The following is a 17,661-nucleotide window of genomic DNA, read 5'->3' as shown; positions in this document are numbered from 1 at the left end:
CTACTACTTCCAGAATGACTATATGTACAAAGAGTCGTCTTCTTTAGGTGAAGGTGACACCCGGTCGCATAAGACCACGGTATACTTCATCAAGTATATCCCTTTTTCTCTTCTTCTCTTCTTGTTCCTTCTGTACAGCCTCTGCTTCAAACTCTTCGTCTTCTTCTGTTCGAGAGGTCCATGATCTGATTGTACCATCTCCGTGAGCCGAAAACATCTCCATCCCTTCACCAGACGCTCCGTTACCCCGCCAAGCGAGGGCGTTGATTCTCGCAGCACTCAGAGCAGTTGGTCTTCCACGTAGTTTTTCTCTGGATATCAATCCTGGTACACGTAGGTGTTTGATTTGGGTGCCATCGTGAATTTCAAACATGAAAATTTCGCCTCTGTCATCTTGGTCATTATAATTTGGCCAGAGCACCGTTCCGTGATCTAGTGAGAGGGTCACCACACTGTTATTTTCAGGCAGAACAAGAGGGGCTCGTTCAGCAAGATGCAACGAGGCACTATTCCTTATGCGAGGCCCAAAATGGATGAGGGTGTTCGCACCAGTGGAAGCGTCCCAAACGCGAATGCGTGAATCTTGACCTGCACTTAATAAATGACTGCCATTTGATGTCCATCGAACCCCGGTTACTGTACCATTATGGGCGCGGGAGCTAGAACTGAGTAGTTTTCCACTCTGACTGGTTTGCTGGCTAGCGGGTCTTTCAAGCGACAGTATACCCGTCGAGTCGTCCATATTAAAGGAAGCTATTGCCGAATTACGGCCGCCCCTTCTGACATCAAAAATGATGACTCGGTTGTCTTTCGAGCCTGAGGCAATTAAATGAGGGTTATGCGGTGCCCATTGAACGGAAATAACAGCCCCAGTATGTGCTGGGAGGGCGTGGGTTGATAGTCCTGAACGAAGATCTAATAGCCGTATAGCATTCTCTGACGTACCAACCGCAATAAGTAAGTGAGATGCCTGGTGTGCTGACAACGAATGAGAATACGGTGTTGAATGAAGATTAAATGTATGAACCGGAACGATATCCGACTCCCCGAGACTGGATAGTTTCAACGTAGCGTCATGTGAAGTACTCAGGATGGTTGATGGCGTAGGATCAAATGGGTATATCGAGAGGGACGTCAGTGCATGGGTATGAGTTGATGTATTTGTTTGTCTTTGATACAATCATCGTGAGTGACAGTCGATAAATCTAGCTTGGAAACTGGGTAGAACGTACTTTGAGACAGAAGCAACCGGTTGATGAAGGTAATTAAGTTCCGTGCCTCGACCTTCTAAATCCCATAAATGAATAGAGGTATCTGCGCCGCCCGAAATCATACTAAGGTTGATTCTCTTAGCCGCTTGTAGCTTCTCAGTGCTGATGGGTTCAAAGGCTACTTTGGGATATCGTGGCGAAACATACTACCGCTTTTCATATTGATCTATTGCCAAAACATTAACTCCGGCTTTATGTGCCCATATATCGTCAAAATCAAGATCTGAATGGAGTATATCGGGGATCCCTTCGGCTATATCAGCAGCTCCCGGCTGGGATTCATGCTGCTTGACTGCGGAGAAGCGGATGCCTGGAGCAGCGGCGAGGCCATGGACAAGACGAGTGCTTTGCGCAAAGTGGAATTGAAAAGGGTGGATAGATCCTTGAGATCTATTGAGGATATATGAATTCATTCATCTGAGTAGATCAGCTTCGTCAGGTTCGTTGTCGTCTCTGGTCTGGCGTTGATGTCTGGTTCCAGATGCGGCTCAATCGCTAACGATGAAATTTGCCAAGACCCAAAGCACAGAAGATGACTAAGCTTTCATTTTATTTTATCTTGTCATGGTAGTAAATCGCATGAACGATGATGTGGATGCCATTATAAAAACCACGACCACGATGGATAGAAACATAGATGAAAAGTCTGCCAGACTTGGGCACATAAATGCTAGTGAACGGAGGGGAGCAAAGTATCGGCATGCGAATGTTTATGATGCTGTTGCAGGTTAGCAATCCAAACCAACAAAAACACTTACTTTCAATCCAGTTAACAGCTTGTGGAAAGGTCGCATCGCAACAGATAAATCTTCTAATAAGTCTTCGACTCTAGCTAATGACTATCACGGTATAACCTCATCACGAATATTCCCAGCTGTCGCTCCCGAAGAAGTCCTATTTCGGAAGCAAAACGCCCCCGTAAGGTATATGGAAAATGATTACTATTTTGCCAACGAAGATATACCCGAAGACCAGCCCTTGCCAGACTCTGACCTTCTCAAGGCTATCCATGCATACACTTCGGATCTGTATGCAAATAAGACGGTGGATCGTGGCCAGTCAGCATGGCGTAGCATGGATGAAACTGCTTTGATTGCGCTGGGTTTCTTGCTGGAGGAGACTGCTGTAGAGGCTCTTGGAGAAACAGGAGATTTGGCCTTGGTGGAGGGTGCAGTACCCAGTGATCCTGAGTGGGAGGCGGAAGCACCGGTTGTCAGATCCCGTGAAACGTCGGTTTCCGCATTCAGTACGCGGTCTCGAATCGATGGATATAGTAGCGGGGGTCTTGATGATGTTGCTACAACTTTGTCACGTCAGCGAAAGAGCAAAAAACGCCGGCGGTTAAGTAGCCTGTCGGCCATGCGACCGGCGTCAGAGAAACCGGTTACTTGACCGTCACACATCATACCAACATGCTCTGATAAATGACACCAGGCTTGGGTGTGTTTGCCATTGATTAGGCTTACAGATGGTGTCTCATTGGTGTTTACCGAAGGCAAACTTTCTCTGAGCCTCCTCCATAACTTATGGCAAGAAATTCCTGAATGTCACAGGTATCTCCATTCTGTGTAAGTTGGGTTACAGGCCCTTAACACCCATAGAAAAGTCCTCGAAGTGTCGATCCCCTGTGCTTCGTATTGGCCCAGAAGGGCTTGGATAACCTATGGATATATATCCACATAGCTACTTCTATTGAGTGAGGAAAATACATCAAGCTGAGGAGGGTCGCATTCTGCGTTAGAGTCAATACCCCGTTAGATACCAAACCCTTTGAGCTTTCTCGCACGACGATCCTGTAAGGTGAATCACAAAACAACATGATAGTTTACCTCTGCTTTATGTTGAAAAATTATCTATGGTGCCAGATACCACCGGCGAGAAGAAAAATAACACCATTACAGGCCGTTTTGCAAGGAAAATAGAGGAAAGCTGGATATTGTTGTCCCAATGTGGAATAGTGTCCGAGAAAGAGCCAAGTTAAAATGAACGTCAAGTCTCCTGCTTTCAACCTCGAATGCATCATCTCTTCTATGTCAACACTCAGTGAATCGCAAACCTTCATCTTTCTCAGTGTTAATTAGGTTCTCGACGCTTCTATCAACTTATTTACTTGTTCGAAATGGTTAGTATCGCCTGTTAAGCCTTTCTTCACTTTATCGTACGATTTACAGGGGTAGTTTAACAGTCATATACTAACCAGTTAATACCACTAGGCACCAAAGGCTGGAGTATCAGCCGCAGAAAAGCAACGCCGTATCCTGGCCTATCTTCAAGCATCACGAACATGCCACACCCTCAAGGACTTGGAAAAAATACTCCCACCAGTTGCATCAATCAACGGTATGCAGGTCAAGGAGCATATCCAAGCATTGAGTGACGAAGGCCAGCTCCACGTCGAAAAGATTGGCAGTGGGAATTGGTACTGGGCATGGGGCGGTGAAGAGAAGAAAGCTCGCGAGAAAACAATAGACGCTTTGGATAAGGAGGTAGAGAAATTGCTGAAGTCAATTGGGGACCTGGAAAGCAAGGTTATGGCGCTCAAGGAAGAACAGCGCCTAGAGGACGCAAGGAGTCATAATGGGACTCGGGAAGATAATGAGAGGGAAAGAATAGCGTTGATGAAGAAGAAGGACCAGCTTGAAACTGAAATCGCGTGTTTGGAGAGCAACATCAAGCAACGGTCTGAAGGGGATGGCCCAGGGTCAATTGCGCAAAAGGAGACAGATATTGCAAGATGGAAGCAAGAAGCACAGATGTGGACGGATAACATCTATATCCTAGAGGAATACCTGAAAAGGCTAACGAATGGCGATAGGGAGGTTTTGGACGCAGTGAGGAGAGAATGCTATGGCCTTGCGTATGTTGAGGGTGAAGTCTTAGCAGATCTCGATATTTAATGCCGATCTGCTATCGAATCGATTAATTGCTCTTGTCGATACATTCCTCTCCTCCCAGTAACCATATATTTGACTCTATTCAAGCTTACTTCCTTCTAGTGCCTAGTTATCTATATACCTCTACTATAATATATGCGTGCAATGAGCAATTGACTAAGACTGAGGGCTTATTTTTTATTCTTTTTGAGTGCAAAATACAAACTATGTGTACAAGGCCAGGCTGAGCAAGCTCTCTCTATGTGGCCAATAGTTATACCGGACAAACCAATGGCCGGCAGTCTCTAGTTGCATTTTATAGCCGCCCGCATTTCCTCCTTCATCCTAGTTATTGTCCCGCTTCCGCCATACACTAAGCCGGTATAAAGCATGGCAACATCAGCGCCGGCATTGATTGCCGCAAGTGCCTGCGCACCGTTCGTAATGCCACCGGAAGCAAATATGACTTTTCGAGGCGGGCTAGCCACAATGTCGGTGGCGGGTATACTCTCTTCGTCCACAGCTGGGCCTGCAGGGATGGCACGCTGGTCAAGTTCGGCACGGTATTTGGCAACCAGTGCTACTGTACTTTCTATTAGGTGGGGCCCAGAAAACCCACCTGTTTGAAGAAGGGTGTTTTGCTCTGCGTTGGACATGTTGTAGCCCTTGGGTAAAGCCTCGGGTCGACGGTTTGTAGTATTTCCAACAATAACACCATCGACACCAGCTTTGGTCACAGCATCACAGATACCATTGATCTGTTCTTCCGAGTTCTCATCCGGGCTGACTTTGACCATTACAAATGGCTTAGTCTGTCGGTCAGTCCGCTTTGCAGCATGAACGACGCCCGTCAGTATCTTTGTGAGAGGCTCAACACGTTGTAGATCCCGTAGTCCAGGGGTATTTGGGCTAGAGACGTTAACAACCAGTATATCAGCGTATTTTGCCAAACGATCGACGCAGTAGACATAATCCCTCTTGATGGCCTCAATATCGCCATCTGGAGTGGTTTTATTCTTGGCTACCTGCACAGCGAGAAGCTTGCCCTCTGTCAAACTTCCTGGGGGCACACCAGCCTCTCCATCTAGGACTCGTTGTTCAGCAGCGTCACCTAAACCAAAACCCGCGGAGTAGGCAAAATCGCGAACTCTCTGTCGGAGAAGTAGGGCCATGTTATCCGCTCCCTTTGAGTTGAGTCCATATCGATTGATTAGCGCATTTTGTGACGGTATACGGAACACTCTCGGTCTCGGGTTTCCTGCCTGTGGAAGAGGCGTGGTCCCTCCAACCTCGACGATCGCAGGCCCAAGCTCGAATAGTTGGGATGGAATTTCCGCGTCCTTATCAAGACCGCCAGAAATACCAATTGGATTGCACAGCGTATATCCAAAGACCTATATCAATGTATTATTAGCATCAGTAGGAAGGTGTGGTTCGGTAGCCGGATAAGGTCTTGCGGTTCCTCTACTCGGTCTAACCTTGGTCACCAATTTGCCATCTCCGTCAGGATTCCCCCTCTCACGCGGATGCAGGCCATATCGGTACAGTGATTTAAGCATGTCCACTCCAAAATGGTGAGCGTCTTCGGCGTCTGGATATATCCATCGCAGCATAGGTGGTACTAGCCATTGGTGTACCCCAGCTCGTGTGTCTGTGATGTAGATATATCCGCAGCCCAACCCAAGCACCATGAGTGTAGTCCAAACGATACCTCTGGATTTCCGTCTGGGCCGTGGTGGGGCATTTATCACCGTGTTCGCCGTAGATTCACTCGCAGCAGTAGATGCATTTCTGGAGCTCGAATGTAGGAGATGAGTTCGGGGCAGGGAGCAGCTCCGTATTATGTGGGATCGTGAGAAGGAGCAGGTTGCTGAGGAGCGGAAACCGGCCATTGGTACTGAGCCAAGGCGGAGCTGTTTTATAATCATGCTGGCTGCAAGGAGGCTGCGAGCTCGCTATAACTTCATCAGCAAAACAGAGATCCCTTTGATTCCGCTGGTCGTCTTGTAACCAACGAGCGAGGTGAAGTTGTCATGGTTGGTGGATCACTAAAACAAGGCTAAATATTACGTAATCCGACTGAGCCATGGGTCCCTTGGAGTTCTAAAACAACCTTGCAAAGACATCTAAACCTTCACAGGAATCAAGGTAGGGCGAAGAAGGAAGTGATATTCACATGCAGGTGGTGTATACATTTTGTCGACAGCTAACCTAACGAGGCTTGCTTTTGTTGCTTGCGCCCCAGGCGCTACAGGCTAATTTACACACATGAAGGCAGGGCAAAGCATAAGCAAAACATGTATATCCCAATGTCTATCCCAGAAAAGAGCCGAAGAAGAAAGTCATGACATCCGGTCCATTTTATTTAGATTCTCCAAACTTGGCCTCGTACTCCCCAATGGCCTTGACCTTCTCTGCGCTGGCGCTGGTTTCGTCGAATCTGTAGTTCAACCAGTCGGCAGCCAGCTTCTTAGCCAACTCGATACCGATGACTCGTTGGCCCATGCAGAGAACCTGGGCGTTGTTGCTGAGAACGGATCTCTCGACGCTGAAGGGGTCGTGGGCAGTGACGGCTCTGATGCCAGCCACCTTGTTGGCAGCAATAGCAACTCCGAGGCCAGTGCCGCAAATCATAAGGGCACGGTCGGCTTTACCCTCCTTGATCAAAGAGGCAGCCTCGACGGCGACGTGAGGGTATGCTCGCTTGTCGGTGGGAGATGGGACACCGACGTCTATTACGCAAGAAACGAGAGGGTTCTTCTCGAGATGGGATTTAAGAGCTTCCTTGTAGGAGTGGCCGGCATCATCGCAGCACATGGCGATGCGGAGAGGTGGGAGCGAGGCAGTCATCTTTTCAGAATGATAGGTTGTTTTTGCGTCAGGTATTCGGAGGAGGGTATATCTCTTCTTGATTTGTAGGTGATTTGTATATGTAGTAGTAGGAGAAATACGGTCTAACAGAGGGGGGTGTTGGCCGTATTTATATCTCAGCAAGTAACGTCCCCTCGGATCGACCTGTGTTAGAGAACCATTTGACTGTCACCTCTCTCGCGGGTCAGTCCGTGATACTTGTCTCCATCATAACCAAAAGGAAAAATAGCCGTCCAGGGCTCCGTTCTCTCGATTACACCCTGATAGTGGAGTGATATGGAGATTATGATGACAATCCCATCTCCACCTTGACGCTGCACGTCGGAAGGCGTACGCAGAATCACTCGCTCTCCCAGGCCGTTATATAATCTGTACCACCGGACAAATACCGCAGATGGGCCGATTAATGGTTATGGAGGCAAAGGGGGATTCTGATAGGCAAGCAGATGCAGGCTTCCATTTGGCCAGCGGCCAAAGACGTGGAACCCGACGTCAACCCCCAGGCCGTCATATTAAAGTAGCTCAGACCATTGTCCGACGGGAAGAGATTCAGCCACCGGCGATAAGTGACAGCGAGAGCGACCTCTTCGCAAATGCGACGGACAAAGGCGCCAACGCAGCTAGAGGGAGAGAAGAAGACTTAGGGCGACGTTCCTTTGTATTGATGGCCACCGGGATACTGCATCCAGTAAAACCGCCTCCCGATAAAGCTTGTTCGGGCTTCACTAGCTAATGGCAGCGTCCCGTAGTATAAAGGCAGTCCGGAGCGACGCCGATAGCAGCTGGCAGCTTTGCCCGCAGGCGGATGAGACTTGTATATAGACCGGGCAGCCCGGATGGCCCCTCGGCGGCGCGAAGGGAGGACTCTTGAGGAAACGAGGACAGAGGCAGCAGCATGGCCGGTCCAGCAACAACGGGGGTGACATACCCAGCTCTCCCGAAGACGCTCCTAATAATCTCGTTAAAGATGTATTTCACTCCTTCGCGGACACTGGAATACCTACGAGAATTGCTAGAGCCACGGAACGAGATCGTCTGCGCCAGAAACAGATCAAAACTCCTACTTGCCCTCATCCCGGACTTCCTGACCGTCTATCCATGCTCTGAGGTGGTCAAGGAGTTCACCACCAAGCAGCCCGGTACGCAGCAGTCGACGGCGGAATCTGTCCCGGGACCCTTGTCGCAACCACCTTCCTTCCTGCTTGGAGCCCAGGATTGTTTCTGGGAGGCTGCGGGCCCGTATACAGGGGAAGTGTCGCCCGCCAGTCTACGCTCGATGAACGTGTCGATAGTCGAATTGGGCCATGCAGAGCGCCGGGCAATCTTCAAGGAAACAGATGAACAGGTCGGACAGAAAGCTGCAGCCGTCAGCGCACAGGGGATGGTCCCACTTGTGTGTGTGGGCGAAATACCCGTCCCTGGGCCTGTGATGTCAGAGGCTGTTGGAGTGGCGGTAAAAGAGTGTGAAGTTCAGGTCAGAGCAGTGCTGGATGCGATTCCACAGGATGCACCGTGTATCTTTGCCTACGAGCCAGTATGGGCAATTGGACAGCCAGTTCCCGCTGGCGTCGACCATATATCTGCTGTGGTTGAGGGGATACGGAGTGTCATCGACAGGGTGCGCCGCGGCTCGAGCAGAGGGGAGATCAGAGTGATTTATGGAGGCAGTGCAGGGCCGGGACTTTGGGCGCAAGGCGGGCTAGGGAAGGCTGTTGATGGCATGTTCCTGGGTCGGTTTGCGCATGAAATCGAGGGAGTACGCAAGGTAGTCCGAGAGGTCGAGGAGAGCCTTGAATAAGACATCTCATGTCACATTAGGTCTTACATATCAGCATATTTTTATTACATACAGTATGGATGAAGGGACTGGAAATTAACCAAGATTAGATTAGAGTGTACCAAATAGAGTATCTCTACTGCATTTTTTCTTTTGAGCCCATTATTCATGGATTCTGGATAGGGGTATAGTGTCCCCGGGGATCTGTCTGCTGATGCTCTATACCCACGTCCCCTACAGTTTCCGAATGGTTATGTATAAAAACTCCCGTCGAAGTGGCCATCTCAACCTTTCCATCCTTCTTGACCAAACCGATGTCAGGCATCGTGTGTATATACCCTGGATCAGCGCTAGTATTCGTGTCCCCGACATTCGTTGTCGCATAAAGATTGGCAAGAAGCGAATTGGAGTAATGAGGGTCTACTTGAAGCCATAGCCAGGCCCAAATAGCAGCACAGAAGATTATAGGCAGGATAACGAGTAAGACTTGAAGGGGTGACATAGCTGCCTGTACCTTGCTCGTCTCCAGCGTGACCAGGCCTGGGTCAATGGCCATTATGTAGCCTCTTGACAGCACAAGGTTGTCTAGCTTCTCCGTATTGTTTGCGACCCATTGAAAGCCCTTTTGATTGAGTGCCACAGAACTAACGTTGGTGCTGCCGTCTCCAAGGGTTCCGCCAATAACGAGAACAGAGGAGCTATCGATTTGACCAAAGAATCGAGCTCCGGTCTTGTTTGAACTCCCTTGTTCATAGCATGAGGTGCCATATACCTTCCCACCTGTTGCTCGGTTATGGTAGTAATGGTCACAAGCCTCCAGAGGTTTCACGGGTTCAGGGAGTGTCTCCGAGCGAATGATGGTGATATTGATTAGAGATATACGGAATAGTGAAAATACAACTACGCTTTCCGTTGCGACTAGGTTCAAATATTCGTAGTGGAACTGAAGGACGGTGTTATTCCCGGACTTTTGAACAGAGCCAAATTGGAAGCTAGTGTTGTTCGACACGCCGTGTCGGATCTTCTCAGTAATTTTGGTGATATACGGATCATCCCATTGACTCGGATCTAGAGACCAGGTCCGCTTGACCAGATCATGTACCGAGTCTCTCGGAAAAGGCTGGTTGTGATCGTACACCGCCGATACTTTCATCACGTTTTCTAGGAAGGTATGTCTTCTCCGACCCTTGGTGACGGTAAACATTTGCTTCATCATGGCGGTGTCACCTCCTGAACCCAAGAAGGACCAAGGGTTATCCTCTCGATTCGGCCGCATATATTCAGATAGGTAACTCTGGTCTGTAATATCATCCCAGTGGATTTCGGGTTGGCCAAGCGGAGTTCTGACAAACTGACCTGCATGGATATTGTCAAAGGAGCATTCCCACGAGGCAGATTCACCCTCCGTTACTGTAATCCAAGGACAAATATAATATTCCTTTCTCTCAAGATTGGATATCGAGCTGGTAGTGACGTATGTATCGGGTGAAACTGAAAACCCTTCGCTGTCCAGCCATATTCGTGGTCCGATGTTCTTCTGTAGATTGAACTTTTGGGTTGGAGGTACGGGCTCAGGTTTACCCAGGTCGACGTTGCCGGTCAATGAGAAATTAAGATGTGACTGAAACAAATTTCCGTTCATGCCATCTGCGAAATGACGGTCAAGTGTATCGAAATCTTCTGGTCTTGTGGAGGAGAACACCACATACCCCGGCCTCCTAAGCAATTGGTCCTTAAGGGAGGAAGCAGTAACATTTCGTTTGAGTGAGACGTAGCCAGGGGAATCAAGACCCCAGAGTAAGGTGTCGTACAGCCCAGAGGTGAGTAAGAGGATAGTAAAGGAGAAAACGATGACAGCTTGATGCGTAAATCCTCGAGAGAATACAAAGAGTGTTCTCTGAATATAGTCTTCCGTAAACATCAGATACGCTGTGAAAGCATTTGTGACTGATGCGATGAGAGCAAAGAACTTGAACATGCCGACTTGCAGACAGAGACCTGCGATTCGGAAGAGTATAGACTTGACCGCATTGTGACCAACAGCCAAGGTGGTTGCAACAAAACTAGAAACCATCGCGAATCATTCGGAGAGGAAACTCCTGCTCTCACCGACGGCTGTCTCACGAGAACATAAAGAGCAAAATGAAGGCTAGACAGACTAGTTCTCATATATATAGCTATTTATATATATCAGGCGCTTGTCCCCCCTAAATAGGTAGCATATCTCGCTTCACCTAAGAGTTTGCTGACCCCCTGTCGAGTCGTTGGAGTTCGCTAAACGATTCGTGATCCAAGAGTCCCCATATATCAGAAATATGAGCATTTCAGTCAGGACTCGCTTGTTGCTACTCCGTACAGCTAGGCTTGCGGTATGCGCCCAACACAACTACCCATTTACTTCCACCAGCCAAGTCTGGGGAGTCAGACCACAAGCCTTGCCAGCGACGCTCCCCTGAGGTGGCTTTCTGTTTCCACATGCCGGCCTACTCAACGAGCCACTGCAACAAATCAACCAAAGAGTAGCTGTCATTTAAACTTCCCAGCTCCCGTCTCCTAGGCTGGCTTGAGCTTGTCCGACCCTGACTCAGAGCTGGCTAGAGCCGAGTCCTTGTTTTAAAAATAGGTAGTAGTTATGCAACTAAACTTCTCAGCGCCTCAGCTAAGCGAAGATTTTGTGAACCATCTCCCGCCGCCATGGTCTCTGTATGGAACGGTGCATACTCCGTACATTGCCTACCGAATATGAGCGGAGGTGTAGAGTATTGAAGGGTAGGAACCTGACCTTAACCGGCAGTTCATGGCCCAGTATGGCCAACAAGAAGTTGTCAGAATGGAAAAGACGACTGTGTGGTTGACGATGATGATAATAACTGCAGTAACTGCAAGGACTCGCATGGGATTTTCAAGGTTTGGCCCTACCAAAAGCTCCCTTATTATATAATCAAATTTATATCACGTGAAAAAAAAACTTCTGAGACGATGAGGTAATCACAATTTTGCTTATCGAAACTGCTTATATAATTAGTGCAGACTAGCCAAATGCAGTAAGTGTAACAACATCTCAGCCTCCTTCCTTTCTGGCCTTCGAGGCGGCTCAATACGAGGCTTTGTCGGCCTCAACTGTCAAAATTCAAAGGCAAACTACATGTTTTGAGCTCAATGATAACAGGTTGCACACTTAGCATGGCATGATTTGTATTCTGTTCTGTGACAAGATTTCAGTGTGACATCTTGTGATATGGGTGAAGCATACTCCAAATATTCTTTTTCTTTGGAGCACATATTTGTTTTGAGAAATACAAATCGATACCTCCAATTGAAATGCAATCGCCATCGATTCCTGGTCCAAGACCAATGGTGGCCCGATCGGCATCGGGTGGACCTACTTATGTAGGTCTCGTGAGAGATATAAATAAATAGGAGGAGACAACTTTTCTCATCAAGAGCCTCGTTTTTCATGGGTTTTCTTGAGGCTCTTGATGAAAACAACTGGGGGTTCTGAGCGGGATTCAAAGTCGCTGGAAGGCTCTGCAATATGGACAGTATCACGACGCTAACAGTCGGCCGGGTTTCCGGTCTGATAGCGTTTGGGAACTTTGTTCGTATGATTAACCGCTCCTGCATCTCCAGGGTAGTTCTCTAATCCGCTGGCCTCTCATAGTTACCGTCACGTTCCCATTGCTTCTAGCTATCGTGCTGATTCACCGTCTGAGAGATAAACTATCTGCGGTATCCTGGTAAGCTTTGAATAGCTATCCAGCCTTTACTACCACATCTGCGCCTTTCGTCTCCTATATCCTAACAAAACTACGCCAGGTCGGTGCTTGCCCGTCAGCTACATTCAACATTATGGCCGAGCATACTTCGGACAGACTCTGTTGCTGGTAAACATGTTTACTGGAGTGTTTCGGCCTTGGCCTACACCAATATTGGGCTTGCAGTTCTTGGTGTTGTATCTGGAGTCGTGACGCCCTTGGGACTTGGCGACCATATTCGCCCAGCAGAGAGTCGTGATGTGAGCTTCCACTACGCACCCGATCTCTCCAACTTCGGTAAGAACACAATAGCTCGTCCTGTTATGCCGTTATCTCGGGATTGTATTATCACCAGCGCTTATTGCCCCGGAGCCATTGTTCCCGGAGCAGTCATTAACCAGGGCGAGGGTAACCGGTCTGCAAACCCTGACATTACTGCCACCACGAGGATTCCTGAGAATATCACAGAAATGTTCTCAAGTGTTTCCAAGAAATCAAGCGTAGCCGGGATACTAGATATCCAATACCGGTTTTGGCTGCCGTATACTTCTGAATACTTTGATGATCACAAACCTTACCCTAGAGGGCAGTTGCTATCTCTTGAGTCCCTGATTTCAAGAGACGATATAACTTTAGTTGAAGGCGTGATTGCCGATATGCACTCTGGCGGCATTGGTTTTCGGAACCATAGTGTGCCGTCAGGAATACCTTTTGGCGCTGAATGGGAGGAAGATATTCTATGGGTGGAGCCCGAAATATCCTGTGTCAATACCAATCTCACCTACGAGCTCACTCTGGCTGATACTCGAAATGGAACCTTTTCGCCGCCTATCCGTTCAATAGAACTCGTAGACGAAGGCGGATTTTCCAATCTGCGACATGGAAATCCTTATAAAGGCTGGCCAAACATCACGTATGCATCTCCGGACCCTCAACTTCGGGCGGATCGATCAGCTTGGCTTAACAATTTCCTGGCTGGTTTTACATATAACCTCACAGATGGGAATTCCAGTGCAGTGGGATACGGCTTTAACGTTACTCCCGGAAAGCATTACCCTATTGCTGGTAGCGTGCCGTATTTTGTCACCCTGGATATTCAGTCTCTGTCTCTGAATGGAGCCTGGTTAAACCTGCCAAGCGCGTCGTTCGACAATAATGGAACCCTGACCGTGGGCAACCGTACCATTAAAAGTGCTGAAGACGATCTTTATTGGTATTCCATTGGGCTCTTTTCCGAACTGAATGGCAGATGTCTAGGGCAATATAATGATGCTTCCATCAGAAATGAATATAACGTTGAGTGTGGCCATTTCTTTGGAGCAGCATCACGGGTAGATGGGGGAAATCCACTATTCAAGGAGGCTGGATCAAAATGGAGAAAGCCCATATACACCTGCGCTGGTGCTGTCAAATCATCAGTGAAGACTGTCTCCTTCGTAATGAATGGAACTGCCTCATTGGAATCCCTTTCTGTGAAGAAAATGGAAGACAAGTGATATTCTAGCCAAGACGACCACCCGCTCTGGGCATTGGAAGATTGGTGGCATCCAGGGTCCGAAGGTGCCTTCACAGGACCGCTTTGGGGGATCGTTGACAATTCATATAAAGGCACTCCTGGTTACAACTTCACTCGAGCCCCTTCGTTTTACCTGCCCTATAGTTATTATAGCCTCACATTATCTTCATCTACTGGGCCCCTGGACAACCTTGCGGGAGCGTCAATGCCATACGGGATTATGGGGAAGTTGTTACTCAACAGCTTTTTTAGCCGTTTTAGTGACGACTATATCTCATATTCTGGAGCAAGCAATGTTGGTCTCGGGAACAAATGGCGTAATCTATCCAAGACGGCAGACGATGCGTCGAAGCTTCTTCGTCTAATCTGGACAGACATCATGGCCAGCAATACTGTCGGCACTAACATGAGAGAAAGTACGTCATTAGAAAAGAGGGCAACTGGAGTTGGACCATTTACTCGAACTGTAAGGGCCTATGAGCGGAAAGTGACCTACGACCTACGATTCGCTATTCCCGCAATATTCTTCCTTTTTTCTTGGCTGCTGCTTCTCCTTGCAAGTCTGGTTATGACAATCAGCGATGGACACCCCTTTACACGTCTGAAGAAGCTCTTAAACGATACGAGCGTTGGGCGTATTGCAGCTAGCTCAGAGTACCCTGAAAGTCGAAGCATGCAGGATGCTTCGACCAAAGACTGGCTGGCATCAGCTGGGCATCTTCCTGTCAGACTCTCTGGTTTGTCAAAAGTGCCAGGCACAGATGAGCTGGAAGAAAGCGGCAAAGCTCCGTCTTCTCGTTTACTCCAGCCGGCGCTCAGTGATAATCCTGACAACGGAACGCCCTGAGCTATGGACACTCAACGGTTCAGAATTGGACTAAGCACCTAGTGAATGCCGGCAGCTCTCCAGGTGCATCTGACTTTTTCCCAAACAAGATTGATGATTTCTGCATGCTCTATACCCTTTGAATTTAGTCTTTATGATATAGTGGTTGTATATAATAATTGCACTCTCTTTTCTGCATTTCTCGGCGTGATGCAAGGTTGTTCGTTCGTATATCTGGCGCCCGGGCTCCCGTCCCGTCTGCTGCCTCGGTCGGTATCGGGTGATTCTGTAACTGTATGACTAATCAAGTGTTCCACCCGCTTCTTCCAGCGTCCAGAAGAGGAAAAGACGCCTGCGGTGGGCGGAGCGATGTGCGCTTCGCCGTTTGCGCAAATACAGCCTGGCACCACACACACTCTCTCTTTCATTCTTTTCTTTCGCCTGTCCTTTCTTACACTTTTTATTCTATCTCCGGCGATTCTGATACTATGTATATTCACGTTTTATCATCGAACGTTATCTTCCTACTTTTAGCGCAGCACTTTCACTGACTAACTACACGAAGCTTGAGTATTTATGAGCCTGGAGAAGGCCAGCAGTTAAGCGTGGCCAGTTTCTTTGATACGCCTCATACTTGGAAATAAGCAGTCCGGACACCTCGAGTAATCAACGATGGCTTATGAACTAAAGGCTCGAGGCAATGAACGGTATAAGGAAGGGGATTATGAAGGTGCAGAAGAGTTATATTCTCAAGCGTATGACAGTCCCTTCGTTGATAGCATTTCAGGAGTGTCCGGCGAAGTACCAACGCTCACGATTCCGTCAACAGAATCCAGAAAAATTCCAATGATCCCACCTTCTTCAACAACCGCGCGCTCGTCCGAATAAAGCTAGGACTATGGGAAGGAGCAGAACACGATTCACGAATCGCCGTGGACCTCTACGGGCCCAAGAATGCCGCAGGTGTGAAGTCGAATTACTACCTCTCACAGGCCCTGTTGGCACTACAACGACCTGCTGAGGCGCTTGAAATCGCGCTCGCTGCATACAAGATCAGTCTTGAGACAAAGAATCCAAACTCCGAGCCCCTGTCCAGGATCATACTTCGCGCAAAGCAGAGTATTTGGGCAGCGAAGGAAACATCTCGTATCAGAGAGCGCAATGAGACTCTAAAACAGGTAGAGATGCTGATGGAGGCGGATTTGAATTCAGAAATTGCTGCCTTGCATAACGCTTTTGAGAAAGGAGAGATGGGCAAGGTTGGATATGAAGAGGACAGGAAGTTATTGGAGGAAGAATATTCAAAGAAGTTGAGGAATGTGCGAGAAGCATTTGCCTCGGTGGATATAGAGCTCCAGGAAAGGGTATGATACTCCTCCAGTGCTTTCTTCAATGCCCTTCTTTTCTTCCCTTTCCTCGGGGGCTCTTTTTTATCCTAAGCTCCCAGTAACTAATCAACTCTTGTCTGCAGCATATGCCAGAATACCTGATCGACAACATTACCTTTGAAGTTATGCATGATCCAGTCGTTACACCTTCAGGTCATTCATTCGAAAGAACAAGCATCTTGAAACATATACAGCAGTCCGAGGTTGACCCCATAACTCGTGTACCAATGACCACCAGCGACCTCCGACCCAATTATGCGCTCAAGGCGGCTTGTGAAGACTTTCTGGAGAAGAATGGATGGGCAGTTGACTGGTAAGCCAGTTATCGTCTTAATGTCTTAACGAAGCTTATGCCTCTTTACGTTCTCTTTCTCTGCACCTTTTTCCCTTCATATGGTTGGTCTTCCTGAGCTTTTGTGCCTTTTATTTCCAATTGTTCCATTTGTAGACCCGGTGGTTCTCTCCATCACTTGTTGCCTATCGCATGCTGCATACTTTTTGGAGTCGGTCGGTTTAGCGCTTTTTTGAAATTCGGTACACAATCTGTTCACAAATTAGATTATACTTCGGAAAGCCAGTCTTGCGGGAAATGCATTGAATTCAGTCAAAACGTCAGCCTGCGTTGAATATGTAAGTCTACTGGGACAATCGAGCTGGCATCGAATATGATGATGTAAGCAATCGGCCTTGGACAATGACTTAGTCAGCAGCGCTAGCGCTTATTAGCAGACTGTGCTATAGTTAATATAAAGAGGAATATAGGCGAAAAGACGTTAAGACGTATTTCGCTAAAGGCAAACAGGTGCGCCTCCTTTGCCCATGATAGCTTTCCCGCCAGTGTTGAAGGAGGAGAGAATAAATTTAAAATTAAAAAAGAGATATAAAAGTAAGGGGAAAAAGGAAAGAGAGAAGGTAGATAGAAAGAAAAGAAACCAAACGGCGGGCGCTGCACTCTCCTGCAAGCTGGTGAGTTTCCACGGCCCCTCTGTCCCGTCCCTTGGACCTGAAGGCCACCGTGTTCCCAGACACCACCGTTATCCCTGCAGCCATGACGCAATGAGGGCTATCACGGAGTACTTCCAGTGACCTTGAGCCCTCATCGCTCTCGCCGTGCACTGAGGTAACTTCGAGTAGCTCCGCCCCAGCACCCTGCGCTGCGCTAGGGCCACTTGCTTCCCCGTGATTCATGGGCAAAATCTATAAATATAAAAGCAAAGCCCCTCCTCTCGCCAGACAAAACACAGCCAGAAAAGGAGAACAGAAGAAGAGACGAAGAAAAGAGACCGCCGGACAAAAGAGTGAGTAAGGTCACCAATAGAGAGAGAGGAATATCCCCCCCACCGACTTGCCCCCGACAACGAGCTCGAGTTATCTAGTTAGTAAA

General features: G+C 48.2%; 10 protein-coding genes across 11 annotated transcripts; 6 read left to right on the top strand and 4 right to left on the bottom strand.

Moving 5' to 3' along the window:
- Window positions 1–43: 43 nt before the first annotated feature.
- Window positions 44–1,684, bottom strand: TERG_04861 (uncharacterized protein; the record flags this gene model as incomplete). Its single annotated transcript, XM_003234219.1, has 3 exons — window positions 44–1,169; window positions 1,233–1,334; window positions 1,419–1,684. The coding sequence occupies 3 exons, from the start codon at window positions 1,682–1,684 to the stop codon at window positions 44–46; spliced, it is 1,494 nt and encodes a 497-aa protein (XP_003234267.1).
- A 151-nt stretch (window positions 1,685–1,835) lies between these two features.
- TERG_04860 (uncharacterized protein) lies at window positions 1,836–2,663 on the top strand (the record flags this gene model as incomplete). The annotated part of the gene is made up of 2 exons (XM_047748333.1): window positions 1,836–1,998; window positions 2,059–2,663. 2 exons carry the CDS (start codon window positions 1,836–1,838, stop codon window positions 2,661–2,663), a joined length of 768 nt encoding a protein of 255 aa, XP_047604313.1.
- Window positions 2,664–3,253: 590 nt separating this feature from the next.
- Window positions 3,254–4,168, top strand: TERG_04859 (uncharacterized protein; the record flags this gene model as incomplete). Its single annotated transcript, XM_003234217.1, has 2 exons — window positions 3,254–3,343; window positions 3,485–4,168. 2 exons carry the CDS (start codon window positions 3,254–3,256, stop codon window positions 4,166–4,168), a joined length of 774 nt encoding a protein of 257 aa, XP_003234265.1.
- A 281-nt stretch (window positions 4,169–4,449) lies between these two features.
- TERG_04858 (uncharacterized protein) lies at window positions 4,450–6,072 on the bottom strand (the record flags this gene model as incomplete). Its single annotated transcript, XM_003234216.1, has 2 exons — window positions 4,450–5,538; window positions 5,623–6,072. The coding sequence occupies 2 exons, from the start codon at window positions 6,070–6,072 to the stop codon at window positions 4,450–4,452; spliced, it is 1,539 nt and encodes a 512-aa protein (XP_003234264.1).
- A 433-nt stretch (window positions 6,073–6,505) lies between these two features.
- On the bottom strand, window positions 6,506–6,994 carry TERG_04857 (ribose 5-phosphate isomerase; the record flags this gene model as incomplete). The annotated part of the gene is made up of 1 exon (XM_003234215.1): window positions 6,506–6,994. The coding sequence occupies one exon, from the start codon at window positions 6,992–6,994 to the stop codon at window positions 6,506–6,508; it is 489 nt and encodes a 162-aa protein (XP_003234263.1).
- Window positions 6,995–7,864: 870 nt separating this feature from the next.
- Window positions 7,865–8,813, top strand: TERG_04856 (uncharacterized protein; the record flags this gene model as incomplete). Its single annotated transcript, XM_003234214.2, has 1 exon — window positions 7,865–8,813. Exon 1 carries the CDS (start codon window positions 7,911–7,913, stop codon window positions 8,811–8,813), a length of 903 nt encoding a protein of 300 aa, XP_003234262.1. The 5' UTR covers window positions 7,865–7,910.
- A 145-nt stretch (window positions 8,814–8,958) lies between these two features.
- TERG_04855 (uncharacterized protein) lies at window positions 8,959–10,866 on the bottom strand (the record flags this gene model as incomplete). The annotated part of the gene is made up of 1 exon (XM_003234213.1): window positions 8,959–10,866. One exon carries the CDS (start codon window positions 10,864–10,866, stop codon window positions 8,959–8,961), a length of 1,908 nt encoding a protein of 635 aa, XP_003234261.1.
- A 1,461-nt stretch (window positions 10,867–12,327) lies between these two features.
- On the top strand, window positions 12,328–14,043 carry TERG_08837 (uncharacterized protein; the record flags this gene model as incomplete). Its single annotated transcript, XM_003234212.2, has 3 exons — window positions 12,328–12,394; window positions 12,454–12,529; window positions 12,609–14,043. 3 exons carry the CDS (start codon window positions 12,328–12,330, stop codon window positions 14,041–14,043), a joined length of 1,578 nt encoding a protein of 525 aa, XP_003234260.1.
- Window positions 14,044–14,442: 399 nt separating this feature from the next.
- Window positions 14,443–14,910, top strand: TERG_12198 (uncharacterized protein; the record flags this gene model as incomplete). The annotated part of the gene is made up of 1 exon (XM_047751192.1): window positions 14,443–14,910. The coding sequence occupies one exon, from the start codon at window positions 14,443–14,445 to the stop codon at window positions 14,908–14,910; it is 468 nt and encodes a 155-aa protein (XP_047606429.1).
- Window positions 14,911–15,124: 214 nt separating this feature from the next.
- TERG_04852 (uncharacterized protein) lies at window positions 15,125–17,109 on the top strand. Of its 2 annotated transcripts, XM_003234211.2 has the most exons (3): window positions 15,125–15,644; window positions 15,719–16,253; window positions 16,361–17,109. In XM_003234211.2, exons 1-3 carry the CDS (start codon window positions 15,562–15,564, stop codon window positions 16,592–16,594), a joined length of 852 nt encoding a protein of 283 aa, XP_003234259.1. In that variant the 5' UTR covers window positions 15,125–15,561; the 3' UTR covers window positions 16,595–17,109. The 2 variants fall into 2 exon arrangements, with proteins under 2 accessions (XP_003234259.1, XP_047606428.1); XM_047749882.1 differs by having other exon boundaries at window positions 15,719–17,109.
- Window positions 17,110–17,661: the final 552 nt, after the last annotated feature.

Source organism: Trichophyton rubrum, assembly GCF_000151425.1.
Source record: "Trichophyton rubrum CBS 118892 genomic scaffold supercont2.5, whole genome shotgun sequence".
NCBI lineage: Eukaryota > Fungi > Ascomycota > Eurotiomycetes > Onygenales > Arthrodermataceae > Trichophyton > Trichophyton rubrum.
This window is presented reverse-complemented; position numbering and strand designations above follow the sequence as displayed.